The sequence below is a fragment of the Citrus sinensis genome, chromosome 6, assembly GCF_022201045.2.
Source record: "Citrus sinensis cultivar Valencia sweet orange chromosome 6, DVS_A1.0, whole genome shotgun sequence".
Lineage (NCBI taxonomy): Eukaryota > Viridiplantae > Streptophyta > Magnoliopsida > Sapindales > Rutaceae > Citrus > Citrus sinensis.
Genome location: NC_068561.1, coordinates 20,879,058 through 20,900,273, shown reverse-complemented (window position 1 = coordinate 20,900,273; position 21,216 = coordinate 20,879,058). Strand labels below are relative to the sequence as shown.

General features: G+C 35.9%; 3 protein-coding genes across 12 annotated transcripts; 1 reads left to right on the top strand and 2 right to left on the bottom strand.

The window, feature by feature from the left end:
- The first annotated feature begins 2,059 nt into the window (after positions 1-2,059).
- On the top strand, positions 2,060-9,274 carry LOC102630160 (protein argonaute MEL1-like). Of its 2 annotated transcripts, none has more exons than XM_025099880.2 (22): positions 2,060-2,426; positions 3,952-4,157; positions 4,351-4,500; positions 4,605-4,735; positions 4,899-5,020; positions 5,164-5,264; positions 5,599-5,734; positions 5,823-5,939; positions 6,082-6,189; positions 6,279-6,350; positions 6,460-6,579; positions 6,660-6,810; positions 6,907-7,028; positions 7,113-7,250; positions 7,326-7,468; positions 7,546-7,608; positions 7,700-7,763; positions 8,196-8,322; positions 8,392-8,465; positions 8,550-8,644; positions 8,797-8,828; positions 8,927-9,274. In XM_025099880.2, exons 1-22 carry the CDS (start codon positions 2,130-2,132, stop codon positions 9,106-9,108), a joined length of 2,751 nt encoding a protein of 916 aa, XP_024955648.1. In that variant the 5' UTR covers positions 2,060-2,129; the 3' UTR covers positions 9,109-9,274. The 2 variants fall into 2 exon arrangements, with proteins under 2 accessions (XP_024955648.1, XP_024955649.1); XM_025099881.2 differs by lacking the exon at positions 2,060-2,426 and adding an exon at positions 3,707-3,826.
- Positions 9,275-11,130: 1,856 nt separating this feature from the next.
- LOC102617781 (uncharacterized) lies at positions 11,131-14,433 on the bottom strand. Of its 9 annotated transcripts, XM_052443127.1 has the most exons (9): positions 14,276-14,433; positions 13,836-14,031; positions 13,458-13,726; positions 12,932-12,999; positions 12,680-12,781; positions 12,387-12,542; positions 12,161-12,280; positions 11,469-11,598; positions 11,131-11,399 (listed from the first exon to the last, which is right to left on the bottom strand). In XM_052443127.1, exons 2-9 carry the CDS (start codon positions 13,952-13,954, stop codon positions 11,278-11,280), a joined length of 1,086 nt encoding a protein of 361 aa, XP_052299087.1. In that variant the 5' UTR covers positions 13,955-14,031; positions 14,276-14,433; the 3' UTR covers positions 11,131-11,277. The 9 variants fall into 9 exon arrangements, 8 of the variants coding, with proteins under 8 accessions (XP_052299087.1, XP_052299089.1, XP_015386811.1 ...); XM_052443129.1 differs by lacking the exon at positions 13,836-14,031 and having other exon boundaries at positions 13,458-13,633; positions 14,276-14,426; XM_015531325.3 differs by lacking the exon at positions 14,276-14,433 and having other exon boundaries at positions 13,836-14,250.
- A 514-nt stretch (positions 14,434-14,947) lies between these two features.
- On the bottom strand, positions 14,948-19,339 carry LOC102617500 (rho GTPase-activating protein 4-like). Its single transcript, XM_006481687.4, has 5 exons — positions 18,401-19,339; positions 16,781-16,901; positions 16,412-16,531; positions 16,078-16,308; positions 14,948-15,758 (listed from the first exon to the last, which is right to left on the bottom strand). Exons 1-5 carry the CDS (start codon positions 18,880-18,882, stop codon positions 15,135-15,137), a joined length of 1,578 nt encoding a protein of 525 aa, XP_006481750.1. The 5' UTR covers positions 18,883-19,339; the 3' UTR covers positions 14,948-15,134.
- Between the last annotated feature and the right edge of the window lie 1,877 nt (positions 19,340-21,216).

The window sequence follows — 21,216 nt, the reverse complement described above, 5'->3', positions numbered from 1 at the left end:
TCCGAGAAAGCGAGCACCGCTCGCTCTGCGTTGTGTTGCCACCTGAGTCATTGCATGGAGCAAGGTCCCTACGAACAAAACCATCTCGTTTGTTTACGAATGTACCCCTACCTGATTTTTACACAGAACTGAGTAGGGCGAATAATAATATTTGCCTCTCCCTTTTCCATTTTGATGAATTAAGGGCCTATTTGGTACTGTTATGGGAAAGTTGTGGCTTGAAAATTACAGATGTAAAGAGTTTAGTAAATACTTGTAGTTATTACTTATATATTTAATAGTTAATTGATGAAAAATTTATAATACTTTTATTAATTTTATCAAAAATATATTATTTATAAATCATATTTATCAACTACAATATACTTTTATATCACAATTATATGCAATACCTTAATGCCAAATAAGCTCTAAGTTTTGATCTTAATTCTACACAAATACCAAAAAGGAGGTAGTGTGACCCTTTCGCAAAGCAAGAAAGTGATCAAGCTCCCATTAACTATTGTAAAAATAAACTCCACTGACACACAAGGCAACTTCATTTCCCTCAAGTTTATCACTATTAAGGGTGGATACTAATTGGTTCGTTTGAGGGCAGAACCGAACAAAATTGAAACCAACTGATTCATAAATATATGAACCAATTTGAAGAATAGAACCGAAATAGTTCAACTCAATTCGATTTATTACTATTTGATTTAAGAAATTTGATAATTTTTCTTTTGTATTAGCCAAAATTTTGGACTTTTCACTTAAATATGATTATTTTTTGGTAGTTCAATTCAATTGTAACAATCACATTTCATGATTTATACAAAAAAGATGAAAAAATTAATATAAAATAGTTTTATAATAAATAAATACTATTATTTATAAATAAATAATAAAATTTCTTTTTTGTTTTTTAAATGGTGAACCGATTGGTTCTTCAATTTAATTCAATTTTAAACCACAAATAAAAACCAATTGGTCTTCCGCCATTATCTCTATCTATTTTCAGCATGCTACATTAACCATGAAAGATACATTGAAAATGTTTTATCTGCCCAATCATTTTTATGTAATAATGGGTTATTAAATATCTTTTATTATAATAGTAGACAATCAACATATGCCGAGATGAAACTAGTTAATGGTTGTGGATAAATAATAAATAAATAAACTAATTCTATTTTATTAGAAAATAATAGGAGTTAGTTTATGATTTATTTCAAACTTAATTTTGTATAACTCTTTCATCTTGATCTATGATCATAAATTAGTCTAATTCAGGAATAACAAGTAAAGTATGAATTAGGTCTAACTTCTTAAAATTCTGACTCCGATTTTTACCCTTAAAACTGAATTGAGTTCCCATCCCAGACTATGGATCAATGGAACAAAATTCATTAATTCTCGGGCTAGCACTGTGCAGTCTGCGCTTTCTTTGCTAGAGACAAGTATCAGTAAAATTCATTAATTGGTCGGGCTCGCACTGTGAACATTGCCAGAGTCGAGTACCAGCCATCAGGTAAAGAAACGATCATTTTTTTTTCCCAAATATGCCACTAAAAATCCCTCTAAATCACCAAACTACCGCTGGTTATTTCCTTGCATGGCACGTTTCTCCTATCCCCTCACGTAGCACACTTTTGCCAACTAAACAGGATCCTCATCTCTCCAATACAACACCACAACACCGGTTAATCAGTTGTCTCTGCTCCACGCCGCTTCTACTGCTCTCGACCGTCTGATCAGCCATCCCGATTCTTTTTAAAACACTGATTCGCAAGTTAGTAGCGCTCCTGCGAACCAAAGATTGGTTTGGAATATTTACGAGAGATCCCAATACGGTTGTATAAGCAAACAATTCAGTCACTGATACACGCACAATATCCATTTAACAATCACAGACCAAATATTAAATTACCCCCAAAACTCCACGTGTAGTGTCCCGATTCATTTGTGACGCAATCTATTAGTGTACGAATGAAAGCACCATAACACACCTCCCTCCAAGGCTCCCTCTTCATAAACCTTTCAGCTTCTCAATATTTGTCGCAACACAGAGCTCTCTCTCTCTCTCACTCACTTATTCTTCCTTTTCACTCTCTTTTTCCCAAACACACATAACAAAACTCTCAGCTAAAATGTACGGAAGAGGAAGTCGTAATGGTGGTCAAGGTTCGAGCTCATCGTCGGCTCCCGCGAGCCGTCTGAGCTCCGAGCTGGAACAACGCCTTGTTCTCCAACCTCGACCACCGAACACACCTCAGCCACCGCCGCCGGCTGTTCAAGCAAAGCCAGTGGCAGCGGCTTCTTCTTCCAAAGTCGTTACTGTGAAGTTCCCGCCAAGGCCAAGCTACGGCACGGCGGGAACTCGTTGCCTCATTAGAGCCAACCACTTCTTGGTTGAGCTCACAGGCCGTGACCTCTACCACTATGATGTAAAACATCTCTCTCTCTTTTAAAATATTTGCTTTTATTTTATTTTTCTGTGTGTATACAAGTTTAACTTTGTTAATAGAATGAACAAGAGTTTTGTAACCGGTTTATGAGTTGTTTGTAAAGCTTTGATGTTTGAAAAACTAAATGAAAATTTAAGATACCGCTCTCTTCAACTTATATAATGCTGAAAACTTAAATGAGCTAATACCATCATTTTGCTCAATTTTTTAAGTTGACTATTGTTTATATCTTTAATCGATTTTTAAAATGTTTTAGATCAGTATTTTCCTTCCTTTATTTTATTTTTCCCATTTGATTTGTACTTTTTCTTTTACTTCGTCATCACAATGTTCTCTGTGTTTGGTTTCCGAGAAAACCAGAGAAAAAGAAGGGAATACTGGAAAATATTAAATCCATGTCCCGACTTCAGAGTCAGAGATGTTAAGAAGTTTTTAGAGCGTTTGTTTGTTTACCTTCAAAAGCGCTTTTGGGTCACCTTCATGCTTATTTTATGCGTACTTGTTTGAAATAGAGAAAAATGTTTTTTCAGATCAAAGTTGAAGAGACAACTGCTCAGGAAAGTTCAAAAAGTTCTTTCAAGTTCCTTTCAAGTTTTACTCAGATTTTCAGTACGCATAAAATAAGCATGAAGGTGACCCAAAAGCGATCTGTCTCAAAAAGTTCTTCCAAGTTCCTTTACAAAACTCATTAAAGGGACTAATTCTGCAATCGATCTGTCTCGCAATTTCTTTTGTTTTTCTTTGCGTTGAGTACTTCTTATTTTACTCAGATTTTCAGATTTTGTAAAGTCCGTTTTCCGTTTTATACTAGATATAAAGTTTCGTGATTTGTTATTTCGTCATTCGTTTATTCAACGTTTCTTGTTCATTAGCTCATTTTATGCTGCTGTTTGCATTTGGTTTGCGTGGCTTTCTTTATCTTCTTATTAGACTCTTGCTGTTTGATTTCCGAGAGAGCGGAGGAAGAAGTTTTTTAGCCTGTGTTTTTTAAATTACAAAAACTGTCAGCGAGACGGCGACAAAGTGGCCGTTTCTGCTCTTGTTATTAATGTAATTCGTGGTGTTTGAAGTGCCACTGATCACACTGGTGCAATTGGCAGTGCTTTTGGCACCATGTAGAACTTTTTGGCTTTCAACCCCCAATCAAAAGAGTTTTTAAAGTACCTAAAATGCCCTTTCATAAATTTTTACTTGTACTTCTTTGGAACAAAGCACTATTTGGATGAAAGCACTTATCTAACTTGAATTGCTTCTTATAGAGTTGCTAGCGTGTTCATTTTCCAAAAGCTCTTTCAAGTGTTTTTACAAATAGCTTTTCTACTCGAAACTGCTTTCAACAAAACACTATCAAATCGTTTTCTTCCTCAAATATCGTCATTGTTCTCTTTTTCCCTTGTTTTCTTATAAAAGAAAAAAATATTGTTACTATTATTGTCATCATTATCATTTTCCCATTACAAGTGTATGTTGATTGTGTAAATCTAATTCGGAACTTCTTTTACAGGTTTCGATCACTCCTGAAGTTACATCAAGAGGACTTAACAGAGCTGTAATGAAAGAGCTGCTGGAGAAGCATGGAAAAACGCACTTCAATGGCTGCTTACCTGCATATGATGGCAGGAAAGGATTTTACACTGCTGGTGCTTTGCCCTTCACCTCAAAGGACTTCAATATTAAGTTGATTGACAGAGATGAAAGTGGAGATATTAAGTAAGTTTCCCTGATGATTTTTCATAATTTAATTATTTTTCCAATTTTGTAATTTCTGTTCTTTGGCTTAGAATTTATAATTTATTATGTTTCTATGCTGATTCATCATAATTCAATTGTTTTCCTATTTTTATGCTCTTGTTGTTTCTGTTCTTTGTCTTGGAATTTATAATTTATTTCCTTATCGAAACAGGAGGGAGAGGGAGTTCAAGGTCAGTGTCAAGCTGGCTTCTAGAGCTGACATTAATCACTTGAGACAGTTTCTGCAGTGCAAATCAAGGGAGGCACCCCATGATATAATACAAGTTCTTGACGTGGTCCTTAGGGAATCTCCTTCCAAGAAGTAAGTAGTTTGTCTCCATTAAATATTTTATAGCTGTTTCTTTTGACTGAATGAATTTGTAAATTGTGATTGTTTTGCATTGAATTATTTCTGCCCTGTTACAGTTGCACAGTCGTTGGAAGGTCGTTTTTCGCTCCTGGCTTCCACAAATCTGAAATTGGTTTTGGTGTCGAATGCTGGAAAGGATTCTATCAGAGCCTTCGCCCAACCCAAATGGGAATGTCTCTAAATATGGGTAATAAATTTGTTTAATAATCCTCAATTACCAGCTTCTTCTTTTCTTTATGTTCAACCTTGTATTAAGTTACTTGTTGGAACATCATGCGAGGATTTCCTTGTTTTCTCCTGACATTCGTGGTGAAAAATGATTTCTAACCACTTCAACTTTCTTCTGGTAGATGTGTCTGCCACAGCCTTTTATGAACCTATTTCAGTTGTCGACTTTGTGGCAAAGTATCTCAATCTTGGAGATCCAAGAAGAGCAGCCTCAAAGACTTTCTCAGAGAGTGATCAAATAAAGGTAGTATTCCTCAACATTCATGTGTTTGTTAGATTTAGGAAATGGGATGATTTTCAATAATTATATTTTTTACCAATATTTACTGCATTGGCGCGAGTGTTTCTCATATGCTGCGTTTCTTATTCAATCCCATGACAATCCAGCTAAAGAAGGCCTTGAGAGGAGTAAAAGTAGAAGTTGCTCATGGAGAATCAAAGCGTTACCGAGTTTCTGGCATTACATCTCAACCTACAAAAAAGCTGAAGTGAGCTACACATCTCCTGTGATAATTACATCTATTCCCTTGCTATTTAGGTTTAATTACTGTCCATCTGCTATCACACACTACTGGTTTTTTTTCTTGTTTTGTTTGGATATCCTTATTTTGCTTGTTTTAGTTTTTCACTCATTAATGTATGTTCATTTGGAAGTTACTCACCAGTCTCTCTGCAGACTCAGTGGTATGGTGCTTATAGAACCACCCCATTTGGTCATGGGTTCGAAAGAATAGTTTCCGATCAAAAAACAAAAAAACAATTAGCAGTCACTTGCCTTGATTTATTCTTACCCTTCCTATCTTGTTCTTTTTCTCTTTCTAGTTTTTTGGTTGAAGATAAAAGAGAGAAGCTTGTTATAGAATATTTCCAAGAGAGATACAATATTTCACTTCGTTATGCTTCATGGCCGGCACTTCAATCTGGAAATGAGCCCAAGCCCATTTATTTGCCAATGGAGGTTAATTAAAATAGCTTGCTAAATCATTTTGTCATCCTTTTTTTTTTTTTATAAATATATTGCTTAGTTAATATTTTGTTCTTTGTAGCTGTGCAAGATTGTTGAAGGGCAGAAATACTCAAAAAAGTTAAATGACAGGCAGGTTACAGCCCTGTTAAGAGAGGCCTGCAGGCGACCTAGAGAGAGGGAAGAGAGTATTCGAAGGGTAATCTAGAACTGAAAAATTTTCAAGTCTAATGTTCTTGCAAAAGCTTTTGATTTCAGTCACAGGCCTACTGTTTTTTAACTTTGGTAATGGCTTTTGTAGCTCTTTTGTCGTCTGTATTGACCTCACATAACCATTGCAGATTGCGGAGAATAACAACTATGAAAATGACAAGTTAGCTAAAGAATTTGGAGTCCATGTGAAGAAGGAATTGGTATGCATTGACGCTCATGTGCTTCCACCCCCTGTGGTAATTTTCTATTTTTCACTCTGCTTAACATTTAATTTAATTCCATTGTACCAATACTTACCATTCCACATTATGATTTTCCCTCTCAGATTAAGTACAATGATTATGGAAGAGATAGAACGATCAGGCCACGTATGGGGCAGTGGAACATGATCAATGCAGTGAGTAATAGTTATTATACTTATTTCAAGACATGATAACAAACCTTTATAACTGATTTTTGTTGCTCATCCTCTCTCTCCCATGGATGCTATTTCTTTTTCTCTGCAGAAAATGTATAATGGTGCTAAAGTGAATTGCTGGACTTGCTTGAACTTCTCCAGTTTGAGTACACAAATCGCTTCTGGCTTTTGCCATGATCTTGTTTCCATGTGCCGCAACAAAGGAATGGTAAAGCTACATCCTTTACATCTATGCACATCATATTTTCTCTGAAAGCTTGCAACATTACTAATCTTTTTCTTTCCTAGGATGTGAACCCAAATCCTATATATCCTGTCCAGTCCAGTCATCCAAATCAGATAGAGAGAGCATTATCAGATGTTCACCGTGCATGCAATGATCAAAGAAAAGCACTGCAGTTGTTAATTATCATCCTTCCTGATCTCAGTGGAAATTATGGTAGTTAAAGCAAACATATAACACTTGTGATTCGGAATGGTTGAAGTTTATTCTTTTTCCTTACTGTATGGACGAATTTTCTTTTGTGCTCAACAGGCAGAATTAAAAGAGTGTGTGAAACTGAGCTTGGAATAGTTTCTCAGTGCTGTCAGCCCAAGCATGCTAGGAAGTGTAGCCCACAGTACCTGGAAAACGTGGCCTTGAAGATTAATGTGAAGGTTTACTCTCTCCTGATGTCAATTTAGGTTCTTGATTTCATTGTGAACTTCAACTTTCTAATTAATAATCAATGATGTCAATAGACTGGGGGCAGAAATTCTGTGTTGGAGGATGCGATTGCCAGGAACATACCTGTTCTGACTGACATCCCCACCATAATCTTTGGTGCTGATGTAAGCCATCCGCAACCAGGAGAGGATTCTAGCCCTTCAATAGCAGCAGTATGTAGCACTTTTCCCCTCCTATCCATTATACAAAGAAGATGTACCAAAGTAGTGGAATTTTCATTACTTTAGGTTGTGGCATCAATGGATTGGCCAGCAGTTACCACCTACAGGGGCCTGGTTTCTGCCCAGCAACATAGAGAGGAGATCATTCAAGATCTTTTTACGGTGCAACAGGATCCTACAAGAGGACCAGTCAATGCTGGGATGATCAGGTAGGATTCAAATAGGTTTCATTTATTGCTAAGTGCTTAATTTATCCTTAATTGTTCTTTTATGTTGATATTTTCAGGGAACTGCTGATTGCTTTCAAAAGAACAACAAATGAAAAGCCAAAAAGGATAATCTTCTACAGGAATTTACTTTTCTTAGATATTGCAAAATGCTTAGTTCCGATATTTGTTTTCATGAAGTGTTGCTAATACTTTCTCCTAAAAATGCAACAGAGATGGTGTGAGCGAAGGCCAGTTTAGTCACGTGCTGCTCAGTGAGATGGATGCCATTCGAAAGGTGAGAGGCTTCTGATGTTGCTAGATACTCATGTTTAAACTATTACACTGCAATCTATATTCCCATGTTTCCACATTGTTGATTTCATTTTCAGCAAAATAAGCTGAACCTAGGAATGGAAAGGACTTGTATCTCAACGAATTCCACATAGTTGGAAAAGAAAAGAGAAAAATTGTCTTACCATTTGAGAATACGTTACCATTTGAGAATACGTGACAAAGATTTTTGAATTCTTGGGACTGCTTTATACTTCCCCTTCAAGTACACTGCATTTCTTATACTGAAGTAATTAAAGGTTCTCATAGTGGTAGATGGCTATATTTGTGGGCAAAATTAATGATAAAATATACTCTGTTGTTGGCTTCTATTCAGTTACTAGAAAGTTTATGCCAGAGTGTTTCTGATTCCTTCAAGTGTTTACATTCTCTTTAGGCCTGCCAATCTCTGGAGGAGTCATACCTTCCACCAGTTACCTTCATTGTGGTGCAGAAGAGGCATCACACACGCTTCTTCCCAACAAATCCTTCCCAAACAGACAAGAGCGGCAACATCCAACCTGGTTTTGATTATTGCTTTTGAATATGGTTTCCTTTTCTTGAGCCTGTTTTAAATCCCTTGTGATGACCAGGAACTGTCGTCGACAGAATGATATGCCACCCTTTAGAGTTCGACTTCTACCTCTGCAGCCACGCTGGGATTCAGGTAGTTCAGAGACAATTTTATCTTCACAGTAATTTGTCTTTGGTTTCAAGAAAAAGGGTCTAATTATGATTTACTTGTGCACAGGGAACAAGCAGGCCAGTCCATTATCATGTTCTCTTTGATGAGAACAAATTTACGGCTGACAACTTGCAGAAGCTAACCAACAATCTTTGCTATACGTAATCTCCTCAACCTGTAACATCTCTTTCTAGTTTATGTTAAAGCATTCAAAACCTGGAAAATGGTCCTCTTGAATATCTAGTTTTATGTCTCCCGTGATGCAATTTAATAACTCAAGTGTTCTCATATCACTTACGTTACCATGTTGCAGTTATGCAAGATGCACCAGATCTGTCTCAGTAGGTTGGTTCCTAATCCATGCCGACTTCCCTGAATTTGTTTTATGTCCCTTTCCTACCCGTATCCTCAGCTTAACATAAAATTTTGTTTTCAATCTGCAGTTCCGCCAGCATACTATGCTCACCTTGCAGCTTTCAGAGCAAGATATTACATCGAGGGAGAAGGAGCCGGTGCAGCTGATGCTGGGCCTGGAAAGGGAGCTGCCGTTCGAGGGGAAGCTGCTTCTGTTAGACCTCTGCCTCCTCTGAGCCCCAACATCAAGGATGTTATGTTCTTTTGTTAGATCTTAAGAGTTATGAACCATGTTTGGTTTTGCAATGTTTCCTTTTGTTAAAAAAACCTCGTTTTATTTCCAGCTACTTATGGCATCAGAAACCATTTCTATTTAGATTTCGGTATCTATGGGCGGCTATGATCTTTATTAATTCTTCCCCAGATTTGAAATGACATTTTGATCTCTCTCTCTCTCTCTCTCTATATATATAGAAACTATATTTTATCACCTTCACTTGTCACTGCCATTGTTTATGTTCATAATGACAGTTCCAGAGCAACTAGCCAGGCTATTTGCTATATCCCGTAATTTTGTTCTAGATGTGAATATTCACATGTCCACTATTCGATTAATGAGACATGCATAAGAAAATCAGTTACCAATCAACAAATCCGACGACGGTCTCTAATTAATCAAGTGCCCTGAAACAGAAAACAAATCTCAGGAAATTAAGTGGAAAAACATATAATAGTAGCAGTAAAAGTTTACGGAGCGTTTATCCTAAAACGAACGAACATCGTTTGATTTTCGACGCAAAATATGATAAATTTTGTTGATCATCATAAATTCGTAATCGAGGGGCAGAATCGTCTACCTGTTTCTCTCCCGGAAATTGATAAATAGATATCTTTCTAGATATCTCTTCGCACAAACTTCGAAATGATCATCTCTTGACTTGTCCGGGCCAAATAACCAGTGAGCTAGCAGCAAAGATATCCTTTTGTCTTATTTATATTTCAAATTTGGTGAATTCATTATTTTTTCTCGCTTTTTTTATACTTTCCCCTAAACTTGTCATGTTCTTGGATTTTTTTACTTGAATTTTTGCAATATCTAATCTACATAATTCGTCGTTCTAGGGTTTCTTATTAAGGTAATTGATTTTTGGATTGCAAAATTTGAAGCCGACTGTTTAGGTCTGAAGTGTTATTTTCAGACATTAAGGTTAATTTTGAGCTTTATTTATTCTCTTTGTAGCGTTGATCTGGATATATTTATTGTTGTTCACCAGTTGTTTGTTTCATGGTCAAAATAAATTACTATTGGTTTCTCTCCAAGTTGAAGCTGTTGGAGGTGTCAGCTTAACAAATTGTGACAAAATGTTGATCGATGATAATGCCAAAAACCTTTAAGATAAAATGGGATGTGTTTCAGTGCTTCTTTGTGAGTTAGTTTAATGTTTCGTAGAAGATCCTTGCGTTAAGTCCTACTTATTAAACTCCTTAAAAAAAAAAGGAAAAAAAAAAAAAAGATGCTTCATTCATAAACTCTATCGTGCTGCATAACTTTGTGCCTGTGCATTATTGGATTTTACTTGGGATAGATGGCAATTGTGGATAGTCTTTTTAAGGCTTTGTTTAGTATTAAAGTGCTACTTTGAAATGAAATCTCAAAATATTATTTAGAGAATTGGCTTTTAAAGTTATGAGAATAATAATATTCTGATGATTAAACAGTAACAGAAATAAAAGGGTTTTCATCAAACAAAAGATCACCTCAGCTTCTTGTAAGTGTTTACTAAACACTTTACAGTGATGGGTCAAATGCTAAACTGCACTTAGAAACAATACCAAATGGAGCCATAATCCTGTTTTCCTTGAGATTGTGTGTGATTAAGTAGCGATTACGGTAGCAAAAATTTGCTTGGAAATGTACAGTTCATTTCAATTTGAGGACATTGCTTGGTCTATTGATCCTATTTGTGTATAACAAAATTTTGTTTGGAATCCCAGTGGAGCACATTTTGTATACCTTGCCTTCCCAGTTCTGGTGTGAACCGCACACCGACAATATGATCATATTATACAACTGGTTATTTGGTATCTCGGTTTTGTGCATCCATTTGTGGATTTTTATTTTCCTGTGGTTACAGTAAGCGGGTGCCTCACCATATTGGAATGTTGTTCGATCAAAGTTCCAGACAAATCTGAGTTTCAAAGGAATTATGCCTGTGTTTTAAGTTCGGTAACTTTCAAAAATAAAAATTAGTAACATGAAGGAAATGTGTTGCTACTTGCATGCTCTGAGCTATAAATGTAAAGGAATTTCTAATACCAAACACATGGAATCAAAATTGTCAGATTTCTAACAAATGCCAATCCCCTAAAACGGCAAGACTAAGGAAATGTAGGGTCATATATTAACCATATAAATGTATTCAAACAATGCATTTTATCATCACAATTGCTTAATCAACCCACTGATAGGGACAACTGCGCCAGTTCCAGAAACGCGTTCATCTTCAACAAAAGGAATGGTTTTCCACACGGTCAATCTCATTGGAACACTAGCTTCACCTGCTAAAAAATCACAGAAAACTTCAACCATGCAGTTCCACATATTAATCAAATTAGAGTTTTGAGTCACACCTCCAGCTGAATTCTCCTTTTCCATGCAAATGGCAGCATAATGAGAACCAGCCAAATCCAAGAGCGCAAACTGCCAATTGCTCGTGAGATTCTCAGGGTCATCAGAAGATTCAACTACTATCTCTGATGCCTGATAGCATAATCAGAAATGAGTTGGTAATCACTATTCAGCAAAATTTTAGAGTAATTGGTTTGGAGCAAAAGCACTTGAAACCGGGTGAATGGTGGGACCCTGCCATGGCTTCTCAATGCTATGGCCCTAAAATGACGACTACAATAACTAAACAAAATTATTAGCACAATCAATTCTTGAGAAGGAAAATATCAGTATAATGACTGATGGCTAAAGAGGGAGTACAGTTTTACTTTTTAATGGATACAATTCTGAGCTTGTCCGGTAAAACAATTTTGTTGGCTCATTGATATGAAAAGACATGAGAAATACGAAAAATAGATGAAGAAATTCTCTACTACTTTTTCAATTCCTCTCTTATTTAGAGCATCAAATCTGAGGCCTATGTAAATCGTGAGTAGATTAAATTCTATTAGCACCACGGGAAACTCAGCATGAAGGTTGAACTGTCGACTTTAATTTTGAAGACCAACAAAATGCCTGTGACAAGTAGACTGTAAATTGCACGTTTACCACAAATATTTTAAATTTGACTCTCCTAATAAGTTTGGCAACAAACCTCTGAATGCTGGGTATCAAAATGATGAAAGCCTCCCATTTTTACGACTCTAGCACGAATGGTAAAGGTATTGAAAGGTGCAGCTGAGAAACCCCTTCCAACTGCTTTCACATATGCCTCCTGAAAGAGAGATCCATCTTATTTTAGAGGAAACCATAAAACTTTTTCTTAACGTATAATTTGACCACAGATATTATCCTATGTCCTTTTGAGTAATTCAGCTTACCTTGAGAGTCCATAATTTAATCAACTCCTGACGCTGAATTTCAGGATCTGATATAGCTGTTAATAGCTTCACTTCGTCAGGAGAAAAGTACCTTTTTGCAAAAGCTAGAATCTTGTTCTTTAACCTCCTTTGCTTTTCTTCCACGTCAATTCCAATCTACAATCAGAAAATATAAACTGAACCTTTCAAATTTTGTTCCTCAAAACATAGGTTAACAAAGTACTTTGTTTAGGTAGCATATCTCATTCCCAAATTAGGAACAGATCTCTGTGTCTCCAAAAGGGATAACTTACAGGCACATTTACAGTCACTCCACATGCTACGAGCGAAGATGTGTGTGAGATATTAAAATGTAATGGCGGTGGGCACCATTTGTCACCATTTTCCCAGTCCACCTATTCTCACATGCAATGTAATTAAAAAAAAAAATTAAGGTACAAGAAAACAAAATGAGCTCAAAAAAAAATAATTAGAAGGTAAGACAAACACTGGCAGGTGTGAAAAAAAAGTAGATACAGATTCCAGGCTATCAAAGTAGAAATCACCTCAGGCTTCCCATAGATGGTCTTCTTGAACTTCAAGGATCTTGGATTTACTTGACAATTTGTCTGATCTAGTAAGAAACAAACATTCTTAATATTCTACATGTGGTATATTTGACCTTAATACAAAATTCAAAGCAGTATCCACAACATATAAGTAGATCTTTGAACTCAGAATTCAATAGACTTAACAGTCAATACCCTTTCTAAATTTTTTTTATTAATGGTGAGCTTTAGTCAAAGGTTTAAGTTGCAAGTTAATATGAAAATTTATAGCGCAAGCATATGCTAAATGATTTCAGATTCATACTTGTTAGCTCATATTTGCTTCATCACAAGCCTGCAGGTTACTAATTACTATCGCAATCTTATGGCAAATTATGAATAATTGATGCAATGTCCACAGAGATTAGAACATTCATATGTAACTAAAATAATCAACTCTGATCTCTATGTTCATCCAAAGCATGACAGAACACCGAATCAGAGAGATTTATCAAAAGATACCAAGATTTAGAAACAAACCTACATCTTGCTATGGTAGTGCGAACCAAGACACGGGCTAGCAAGGCACTTTTCTTGAACTGGTCCCCTTGCATATGGTCAAGATTTTCCTTCTCTCTTGGTGATAGAAGTTCTAAATATTGACTTAGAAGAGATTCACTCTTCACTTCATCAGGCAAAACATACCAAAAATGGGTCTCCCTACATACCCAAAAAGAAAATTCTCCATCATTGATTTGCTTGTCAGTTCTTCTCACACACAAATGATTCCAACGAAAAGCATGCACACAACACCTAATACAAATATTTTGCGATAACCCATAAATAAATCTGCAATAAAGTAGAAGTACTAAAAAAAAAAGAAAAAGTAGCAAAAACTAAATACAAATACTGCTGCTCATACATTTTAGATGGTAATTTTACAGGAACCAAAGGCGGCAAAGCAGAAGAAAAATTCCTTTGAAAGCAGCAAACTTTGGTCATCATCATCAAACTCAATCTTTTGCTCACAAATGAAAACATGCGCACTTGGGAAAGCTTAGCTAGTAATCGAAAATGTAAAAAATGCTCAACTACATAACCCTTTACAAAGCAACAACCTGCACCAAGGACAAGAACCATCCCAGAAAATTAATACTACATATATATTAACGGGAAGATGCAAAATACAAACTTTTATCACTAAGAAGCCGAATTTAATATTTCCACATTGAAGTTAACGGGCAGCTACATAGAATCTAAATAAAATAAAATGAAAGTTCGAAAAAAGAAATCGCCTAGTTGTAAAATAAGACTAAAGCCTAATACAGATAAATTAATGACGATTAATTTCAATGTTCTCACTTGAGAAATTCCAACGAAATGGCTGGAGCTGAGAAGGAGAGAGCCGCGTTGTGTTCAGACTTGAGACTTGAGAGGCCAGATGATCAAATTGTATACTAATTCGTTTTCAGTTGGCAACTTGAATTTGGACCTTCACTTGGGCCTCAGCTTATGGGCTGAATCTGCGCTTTTTTAAGTTTGTTCAAACTTTTTGACGACTGGAGTATATATTTTTTTAATTACAGCACCTTTCGTGCCAAAAAAAAAAAAAATAATAATAATAATAATAAAACCAATAAATTGCAGGAGAAAATTTTACAAAATAATTTTTAAATAAATCAATATGATGTGTCACTTATTAATGGATATGATAAGATTAGCAAATGAGTAAAGAGATAATAAAGACAACTAATACCTTATACATGGTGATTAAAACTAGTTATTACCAGCACAACGCTCTAAATAGAAGCCAATGATTTTCTCTTGAATTACTTGATTGAATTTATGGATATTTTGAGAACTGTCAACATTTTTTCAAACTTCAGTTGTTTAAGAAGAAGAAGCCTTTACCAAATTGGGTTAGGTCGAAGCCATATATGTAATGCAGTTTGTTTTCAGGTTAGTGATCAAAGAAAAATGTCAATGGCTTAGAAGCTAACATGAATGGTGGTTATGATGGGGTTACATAAATGCTAACATGAAGCATAAAAGATTAACAAATTTCATCCAGCAATGAGAAAAGATATGAAAGCACGCATGAAATCATACAAAATATTTCCAAAGAAGTAAAATAAACACCCAATGCTGCCAACTTGTTTCATTAGTTGGCTAATCTTCCCAACCCTCAACCCAATATGCAACACCACATTCATGTTGCCCTTCATCGCCATGCTTCAAAGAGCTCTGTCCTTGAATTTATCAGGCCAACAATCCCAGCTCCCTTGCTTTTCTCTACAGGTCCTGCTGCTGAAGCCACTGACTGCTCATTGAGCTTCCTGGTTCCTTTCTTGAGACTTGAACTACTTGATAGACCAGTTTTAATCTTTGAAATGTTGGGTTGAACCCCTCGACTGGAACCTGCAAATCCATCCTCCTGGAGTCCATTAGTTAAGGAGTTGACTTGAGAAATGACGTCGCAAGGACAACTATCAGCAAGAGAAAGAGTTCCTGCAGGAATGATGTTCTCAATCGAAGCTAGGAAGCTGTGAAAGCTGGTTCCAGTCATGGAATCGGGCTGAGTAGCATGAGGAGGGCTCTCCAAAGAAGGCTCTGAGGAAACAAAAACTTTCTCCTCTCCATCGAACTCCTCCGCCAGATCCTTAGTATCTACAGGATATAAATCTGAGGAGCTTTGGTGTCCATTCTCATCAGAAGGCTCTAGACGGGAAACAGGAATTGATTCTACCAATGAATCTTCTCTTTCTTTAAGTGTCTTGATGATCAGAGTCTTGAGAAAATTCATTACTTGAACGGCATACATCAATGCAGTCAAAGGATCTGACATCTGCAATCAACAGTAATTATCAAGGATGTTATCACACCTTAAATTGCCAAACAATATTACACAGTCCTTTAGAAAAGAACCAGACTGCAACAACATTATACTTTTGAGTAAAATAAACAAAGACATGCAACAGGCAATATTACGAATCCCAAGTTCGATAACAAAGATTTAGAAAGGCATGATTTTTCCTCCCAGGTTACAACTCTGCATTAACCAGTTCTACCAATTTCAATACATTTCCATATTAAAAGGAAAATTTTCTGTGGATCAAATGCAGCTCGAAATAAGACACAGATTAATGTTGTGATTAAATTCTTACTTGAGTCATGTTTGGTGCAAACACCATAGCAACATTTCTTGCATTCATTTTATTAAAATGTTCCATTTGTGCAACATCTGCCATAAGATTTATTGCCCAATCGAGCAAAGCCGCTTCTGTTGGAGGAAGAAGCCTCACAAGTCGAGCACACTCCTCTTCTGACTGGGCTTGCATTACTTGCTCTGGTGAAAGAGAGTCCAGGACACCAGTCGGAAGTTCTCTAAACCAAGCCTACAGCAAACAGAACAAGACAAGCAACAAGTCAGCAAGGGGAAGCTTCTAAACTAAAGACAAGTTGTCATGGCATTGGCCTCATAATGGAGCAAAGTTGTACCTTAATGAGACCAGCTAAGCAATGCACATCAATGTTATCCGGTACCATTCCCCTATTTAATTGGTCTCTGACATATTCCTCCTGTCCGTTCTCAGCATTAATTCTGAAAATTCCTTCTGCCTACACAATATTAATTTGGAAATATATATTGAAATCGGAACTCGCATATTCACATTGCAACTTCTTTTTTATATCAATCAGAGGAACATAAAAACAGAAATATTCTGTTTTCTTGTAGCTCCACGACATCAAGATATGCATGGAACTCAAGTTTCTATTAGCTGAATGATGTTAAATCATTAACCATGAACATGGATAGCTTAATCCTAATTTACTTATCACAAAAGAACAGTAAACGGAAGGAAATACCTGCAGGCCTCCTTGAGCATACAAATGCCTTTGCATCAGCAGTAATATTGTAGGCACACTATTCCCTCGTGAATCAAATGAAAGTTGCATAGACTCTGTTGAAACTCCAAAAACATTTGCACTGCAAACAAAGGATATCTTAGTCAACAGTCTACATTAGGATCGATACTGCAATGTCCTGATGACAGATGGAAAAATGAAGTCCACAGCATATCTGAAATGAATGAGAAAGTTGAAAACCAAGTTTACATATCTACACCAGTCTCTCCTTCAGTGATACATAGGTACATGCATAAAAGAAGCAGACTAAAATGAAACTTGTCGCATATTACCCGTCGGCATGCAAGAATGAATTAGCTCCTCCAGAAAGGGAAAAAGAAAAGTAGAATTAGAATAAGTCAACTATGGAACATATAAATCTCTTGTGAGGTATCCTCAAGCAATGAACTGTATGATTTGATATTAGCTGAAGCAAAAACAGATGCTAACTAGTTTTTGGCTACCGTGAGGATCAAAACTGAGATTCTTAACTCAACAGAACCAGGAATCGGGAATGTGTATTTTAGAAATTAGTAAAAGCCATGATTAGTGGGTACAGACACAAGTTCTATGTTTTGATAGACACAGGTATCCAAACCAGTGACTCAAAAAAAAGACACCAAGATATGGCTATATATGTGTATATTTGTGAATTATAGGATACAAATCTATAATCGACAAATAAAACAATGAAACCATCATAAGAACGGAAATTTCAACAATTTTCCCAACATCATTGCAAAGCACCCTCACTAGTTATACTAGTTACGTGCACATGAACTCATTTACAAAATTTCATGCGATCAAGGGCACCAAAGGACACAGTGATGTATCCTCTCAAGTGTTTTCTGACCTGCCTATTTTCCGACATAACCAACGAAGTGTGTAGAGTGAAAATTATAGAGTTAACTTTTCCTTTGAACAACAAACGACTCATCTCAGCAAAACAATATAAATATGATAGGCTAAAGCAAAGACACTCACAACAGAAAAAGAGATGCAAGGCCAATGGAAGCAATCAGAGAATGTCCATAGAAACATAATGCTATGAAGAAACAAATTTAGTAATAATTAACAAAAGAAGTCAACTTAGAGATTGGTTCAATGACTCAACTAACCCCCTAACTAATCCCATTTAGTCAAACCATATTATTCTCCTGTTACATCACAATATCACATTTGGCATAATCCATATATCCATTTATGGTAACTTTACACGTCAGACAAGAAAAAACTTCCAATAGAAGACTCAAATTAATGGCTTAGCAGGACAGAAAATTAATGTATAGCAAACTCAAGCAAGCAGAAAACATATACAAAGAGCATAAGCAATTGAAAAATTAAAACTGAAACTGTCGTGCGGAAGGCAGAATGAAAAATTCTGGAAATATCCGAGCTAATCAGTTTAATGAAAACCAAAATAACCGAAACCAAAAGCCCATTATCGAATCACATCAAACAAACAAACCAACTAATTTTTCAGAAACCCGAATAAGAATCACGCAAACCCAGAAACAGAATCACCAACAAAAATATTCATAAATAAAAGAAAAAAATTGAATTTTTATTAAGAAAACAGACCTGGCACTGGGGGCCCTTCTTGGAACTTCAGGTTCAAACTCAACAGGCAAGCCAAGAAAGCCATTGAACCTATCAAATGTAACATGTGCAACATGTCTAACATTGGTAGGCAACCCAATCTCCATTGAACAAAGCTCTTTCCCAATACTACAACCCACCAAAGATTTTCTAAATGTAGCCACCAACAATGTCAATAATGAAAGCTGATCCCCTTCACCTCTCTCCCTCTCTTCTTCTTCCTCTTCTTCTTCTTCTTCTTCTTCTTCTTCTTGCTCTTGCTCTTGCTCGAGCTCTCTTTCTTGGTCTTCTTGCTCTCTTTCTTGAACTACATCAGCTATACAAAGATTTGAACCAAGCACCCCTTTTGAGTTGTCGCTGCTGCTGCTGCTGCTGTTATAATTATTGGGGGCACATGGAGTGGAAGAGGAGCTTGAAGGAGAAGGGAAGTGATGAGAAGGAGATGATTGAAGTACCTCAGTCATTGTATCAATGAAAAAGATTCAATTTTTATTTGGATTTGCTTTCTATGAGAGATAATTCACAAGCAAGAAACGATCTTTGATGGGTTTTTAGTGGGGTTGATTTGAAATGAAGAGTCAATGTTGGATTTTTGAGGAAGAGTAGAGTTGGATTCAAGGAAAGTGCTTGGCTTCTAAGTGTTGGATGGTAAGATGTGACCATCAATATCATATCATATCATATCATATAATCATCACTTTTTTTGAGGAGGCGGTTGTTTGCTTGTTTTGTATCTTGTTTCGATTTTATCTTTTGCTGGCTTTAATGTTCGAAGAAGCAACGATCAAAGAGAAAAACGAAGTTGAAGATTTTCAAGTGGTGGGTGGAGATTGGAGAAGTGAAAAGGTTTGAGTAGAGACAGATTATATGCTATCATAGAGCACATTCTTTTAAGCCACCTGCCTGCCTCACCCCTTCCATTAAAAGATTTAAAATAAACAAATAAATGAATAATCCCTTAATTAAAGAATTTGGGGATGATGTGGTCCTCTTTTCAGTCAGTTTTTTATTCCCCCATCCCTTCTTTCATTAGGGATTGTTTTTTTTTTTTTACTACTAAGTACTAACCATCAAGACAGACAGGTTTTAGTAATTTTATAGTTGTAATATTAGTAAAATTATACCTTATAATGTTAAAAAAAAAACTCAATTACATTGTCATCATGAGATCCTCTCATCGACATGATATTTGTGTTGCATTCATCACCATTTGCTGATCAAACAAGTTTAAGCAGATTTTCCCACTGAAATATTAATTTATTTTAAATCCAATATTAAAAGAGCTAATAAACGGGAAAAAAAAAAAAACAAAGGGCTTATATCAATCAAACAACTTGGTGTCATTTGTCACTAAAAAAAGGATTACAAGTGGTAATTAATTTAATCGATGAGGCAGTTGCAAATTTTGTTTATCAATTTCTTGTCTGGGTAAAAAGCAAAGTAGAATGACAATAATATGTAAGTTATATAACATCAAGTAATTGTTATTTTATAATTATGGCATGTTCAAGAAACGTAATGCATAAATGCTGGATCACCTTTAACTCAAAACCCACCAAATAATAAGTGGAATATGTTGGCATGGATAATTGCTGAGCAGTGAGTGACAATATGACATTAATAAGTGGAGAGATGTAAGTAAGAGCACAAAGCCACCATAAACTTAAGTAAACAAAATCTTTAAATTGCCACCAAACACATGTCCCACGTCGAACAAGACAATGAATTGGAATATTAACATTATCAGTTAGCAGTTGCCGATGTTTAAAAATAGATCCGACGGTGTAAAATGTTAGGTGAGTTGTGCAAAATTGAACTCTAAGAGGAAATGCTATCATGTGCTATCATTATCATTAATTTACTAATTAGACATCCTTTTTTTAAAAGTAATTTGGACAGTGAGGTAAACGACCAAAGCGGTTAACACGTGTACAGAGAAGCAAGAATATTCACTCCCACCCGCCATTTGCTTTTTGTTAGATTTGGTTTATTTGTTATATATGTTTAATTAATTTTTTTCCCCTTTTTTTATAGCTTGAAAATGAAAAACTAACATGTAACTTGAAACATTCAACCAGAAGTTAACAATGTAGTCGTTGAACTGGAAATTTGCACCGTTTTTTTCTTTTCCAATGTTTTTTTGGGAGAAAGCTAAAGCCTAAAGAGACAACTGAAAAAAGCTCGAAAGAGAATAACAGTCATATGGTATTTGAATTGCGTACACAAACTACAAATTGCTTTAATTAATTCCCATCGTACAAAGTGCCAGAAAGACTGGAAACGGGCTTAGAGAGATTGGTCGGGTTGATGGTACTTTCTCTTCCAGTTTTAATAATCTTTATGGAGCGTCGTCGTATAAAGCATTCTTACAAGAAGAAGGACTGCGAAAAGAAAGTATTTCGAAATAATGGAGCTGTTGGCCGAGAAGTGAGCAGAGATGCAAAAGAAAGCTTTAAGAGAAAAATACCCGTTGAGAGATTTTTATGTAGCCGTAGAACTAGGCACCTGTTTCAAAGTTCAAAACCAACTTAGCACGCGGACTCTAAATACTTTAGATTTCCAATAACCCAACGAGGCAGCAGCTTCTCAGCAAGGCAAGAAAAGAATTCAAGGATTCGACGATTTTTTTTCATCTTTGATCTCATTTGGTGTAAATGTGTTCTAAGTTTCTTGTGATTTGAATGGATAATCTGTGGATTTATTAAGAGTCAAACGCATTCTAACATGAATATATGAAACTATACGATCATCATCTGAATCTTAGTTAAATTGGTTTAATAATCGCTGCTTTGGCATAC

Bases quoted from the DNA above. Each gene is read 5' to 3' on its own strand.
- LOC102617500 (XM_006481687.4), bottom strand. From the start codon at position 18,882: ATGACTGAGGTACTTCAATCATCTCCTTCTCATCACTTCCCTTCTCCT. The intron at 16,532-16,780 runs GTATTTCCTTCC...AATATTGTGTAG, and splicing joins ATGCTCAAGGAGGCCTGCAG to GCAGAAGGAATTTTCAGAAT. The intron at 16,309-16,411 runs GTACAACTTTGC...TGTTTGCTGTAG, and splicing joins GCTTAGCTGGTCTCATTAAG to GCTTGGTTTAGAGAACTTCC.
- LOC102617781 (XM_015531325.3), bottom strand. From the start codon at position 14,053: ATGGTTCTTGTCCTTGGTGCAGGTTGTTGCTTTGTAAAGGGTTATGTA. The intron at 13,727-13,835 runs GTATGAGCAGCA...TATTTGTATTAG, and splicing joins GTAAAATTACCATCTAAAAT to GTGTTGTGTGCATGCTTTTC. The intron at 13,000-13,457 runs GTAGGTTTGTTT...GTTTCTTACTAG, and splicing joins TCGCACTACCATAGCAAGAT to ATCAGACAAATTGTCAAGTA.
- LOC102630160 (XM_025099880.2), top strand. From the start codon at position 2,130: ATGTACGGAAGAGGAAGTCGTAATGGTGGTCAAGGTTCGAGCTCATCG. The intron at 7,469-7,545 runs GTAGGATTCAAA...TGATATTTTCAG, and splicing joins GTCAATGCTGGGATGATCAG to GGAACTGCTGATTGCTTTCA. The intron at 8,466-8,549 runs GTAGTTCAGAGA...ACTTGTGCACAG, and splicing joins GCAGCCACGCTGGGATTCAG to GGAACAAGCAGGCCAGTCCA.